Genomic DNA, 3,281 nt, shown 5'->3' on the forward strand with positions numbered 1-3,281 from the left:
AAATAGTTAATAATAAATAATATGTTTTATTAAATTTTAAATTTTTTATATTATAATTTATAGTTATAAAAATGATTTTCTATTTTATTTTTGGGTATGCTAATTGCAAAATGATTTTCTATTTTTAGAATTCTGCATATATACTTAAAATCTAGATGAAAACATTCCATTTTCATAGGCACAAACAAAATTATAGGCTCATGCTTAGAGGTGAGTACTACTCAGTTTGAATAGACTAAATTGAATTGAGCCGCTTTAATTTGGTAATTTGATTTAGCTTTTAAGATAATTCGGTTTTACATTTTAAGAATTTCAGCTATTTTGATTGATCGATTTTGAAAAAAAAATTCAATTAAATAGAATTAAATTGAATTAATTTATTAATTTTTAAATTGATTTATTTTTACAGAGAATTTATGAATTATATATAATTATATATATATATATAATTTGTTTAATTTTATTGATTAATGATTATTAAGTTCAAATTAAAATTAAAATCAGATTAAATAATTTAAAAATCAAATTTAAATTAAAAAATATATATAAACTTAAAAATTAATTAATTTAAACAGAACTGAACCGAAATAAAATAATTTAATTTGATTCTATTTTTTATTTATTTTAATTTAATTTAATTTATAAAAAAATAATAATTTAATTAATTTAATTTTAATAATTCAATTCAATTCGATTTGAACTGAATACTCGGCCTGTTACAAAATTTTACATAATGCAACTAAGACGGTAGAGGCAGTTCAGTTGGAGGATGGGAACATGACCGGCACGTGGAGGTACTAAGGGGGAGTAGGCCGTTGAGTGGGTGGGGTTGGATAATTCAGTGGGGCTCAGTTGACAGCCTGGACTGACAGAACTGTAGTACCGTTCTTCCCCCGATTCTGCTTCTCAACTTTTGTCGTTATCTGTGCCAGCTGATCATCCTCCGTGCGTCCTTTTCTCTTCTCTCTCTCTCTCACATCCTTCTCACTTCTTTCCTTATAAATTTAAAAAAATTAAAAAAAAAATCAAGTAAATGCTCTCCAGCCTGTCTCGGTCAAAGTCTTCTCCCGCTCCCATCAACCTCCACCGTACACTTCTTTTTAAACATTTTCTTATCATCCGATAAGAACCTTATTTTCTCAATTAATTTATTTAATAATCTCCACGTTTCGTTGGAAAAATTTTAATCCCAACCCCTTTTATAACTTCCAAAACTGTCGTTTAACTTTAAATATCAATGAGTTGGCCTTTTAACTGCCTACCTTCAGCAACTTATTGGTTGTGCCATGTCATTAAATCAAGACCGTGCATCATTGTTTGATTCCGCAATGTGGTGAACCTGACGAGTCGTATTGGAGATAACTGCAGATAAAATCCATTTTTTTGAGAAGGGTGAGAGCGATTATGCGTGTAAGCTGGAAGTACCATGAGTCGGCGCGTGTCATTTGACAGCTGTTTACTAGTAACTGCCTTCGCCTGGAAGAATCCCCCACCTTCAACGGCTATGACCGGTCATTATAACCGGCTTAGCAAGTCATCCTTATCTCTGATTCTCTTCCATATATATGCCCCTCTAATACTCTCTTGGCTCTGTTCTCTCATAAAAACTGAAGGCAAGGGCCTGCCTCTATACTCACCACCACCGCCGACAAGAAACAGACCTCCCTCGTACCATTTAATTCAAACATTTTCGTTAATTTGAAATTTGGGTTCTTGAGGAAGTTGTTAGGATTCTCTCAATATATGGCTTCTACTGTGAGAGAAGTAGTTGATCGGATCAAAGGTCCATGGAGTCCTGAAGAAGACGAGGCGTTACAAAGGCTGGTGCAAAGCTATGGCCCCAGAAACTGGTCCTTGATAAGCAAATCGATTCCAGGGCGATCTGGAAAGTCGTGCCGGTTGCGATGGTGCAACCAGCTTTCCCCTGAGGTCGAACACAGACCTTTTTCACCTGAAGAAGACGAAACCATTACCCGGGCCCATGCTCGTTTCGGCAACAAGTGGGCCACCATCGCTCGCCTCCTCAATGGCCGCACAGATAACGCCATAAAAAACCATTGGAACTCCACTCTCAAGCGAAAATGCTCCTCCTTCTCTGACGACTTAAGCGACGATACACCTGCCCAACAGCCTCTCAAAAGATCCGCCAGCGTAGGTGCGGGTGCGGTTTCGGGTCTTCAATTGAACCCGGGCAGTCCTTCCGGATCCGATATCAGCGATTCCAGCTTGCCCGGTATGGGTTCTTCTCCAGTTTACAGGCCTCTGGCGAGAACGGGTTCCCTTGGCCAGCCGGGTCTTTCAATCGATGCTGCCTCTTCTACTACGGATCCGCCGACATATTTAAGCCTCTCTCTTCCTGGATCCGATTCTTGCGAAGCCTCAAATCAAGTATCTGTTTCCGGGTCAGGATCCGGATTGAATCAGGGAGGAAACCCGACACATGTTGTACAAACTCGGGTGGTGCCGCCAACTGCTGTGCCGGTGCAGCAAGCTGCAGATGTACAACAGAACGGAGTTAGGTTTGAGAATCAGTTTTTCAGTCCTCAGTTTTTGGCAATGATGCAGGAGATGATAAGGGAGGAAGTGGGAAGATACATGTCTGGTATTTAGCATAATGGGCTGGGATTGCAAACTGAAGCCATAAGGAACGCCGTGGTTAAGCGTATTGGGATTTAGCATAAACGAGTAGACAGAGTAGTGTCTGTTGATATTAAGGTAATTGAGCCGTCATTTAAAAAAAAAAAAGAAAGGACCGAGCTGAGTCGACTCAGCAAGAATCCGAGAGAGAGATAAGAGAAGTGGACGGGAAATGGTCTTTGTTTAATTAAGTTGCTTTAATCGTTCATCGTTGATTTATACAGAAACAATAATTTTGGTAGTGTACAGAGGAACAAATTGGTATTTTAAAGGGTTGGAGGAGAAGACGATCTCTGATAAACTTTTAAAAAAAATCTCTCGATTTTTATATGTTCATTCTCGTTTTTCTTTTTCTTTTAATTTTAGCACCAGATTTTTCTTTTAATGAAACAGCGTTGCCTCATTCAATGGGTAATTTCTATAGTTTTACCTCAATTGTGTTCAATTTAAAAAAACAATAAAATTGCTCCCGTTATTTAGAATTTTTTTTTATTTCACTTTATTTATCATTTTAGAAAATTAAAAAAACATTTTTTATTTTTTTAATTTTATTTATTATTAATTTTTATGTATTTATTTTTTTTTACATTTAATGATATTATGAAAATATTTTAGTTAATTATTAATTTTTTTTATAAAAATAT

The 3,281-nt window shown here is 36.0% G+C and overlaps 1 protein-coding gene across 1 annotated transcript; it reads left to right on the plus strand.

Moving 5' to 3' along the window:
- Positions 1-1,579: 1,579 nt before the first annotated feature.
- Positions 1,580-2,968, plus strand: LOC110647492 (transcription factor MYB44). The gene has a single exon (XM_021801356.2). It carries the CDS (start codon positions 1,744-1,746, stop codon positions 2,608-2,610), a length of 867 nt encoding a protein of 288 aa, XP_021657048.2. The 5' UTR covers positions 1,580-1,743; the 3' UTR covers positions 2,611-2,968.
- Positions 2,969-3,281: the final 313 nt, after the last annotated feature.

Source organism: Hevea brasiliensis, chromosome 2, assembly GCF_030052815.1.
Source record: "Hevea brasiliensis isolate MT/VB/25A 57/8 chromosome 2, ASM3005281v1, whole genome shotgun sequence".
Taxonomy (NCBI): Eukaryota; Viridiplantae; Streptophyta; class Magnoliopsida; order Malpighiales; family Euphorbiaceae; genus Hevea; species Hevea brasiliensis.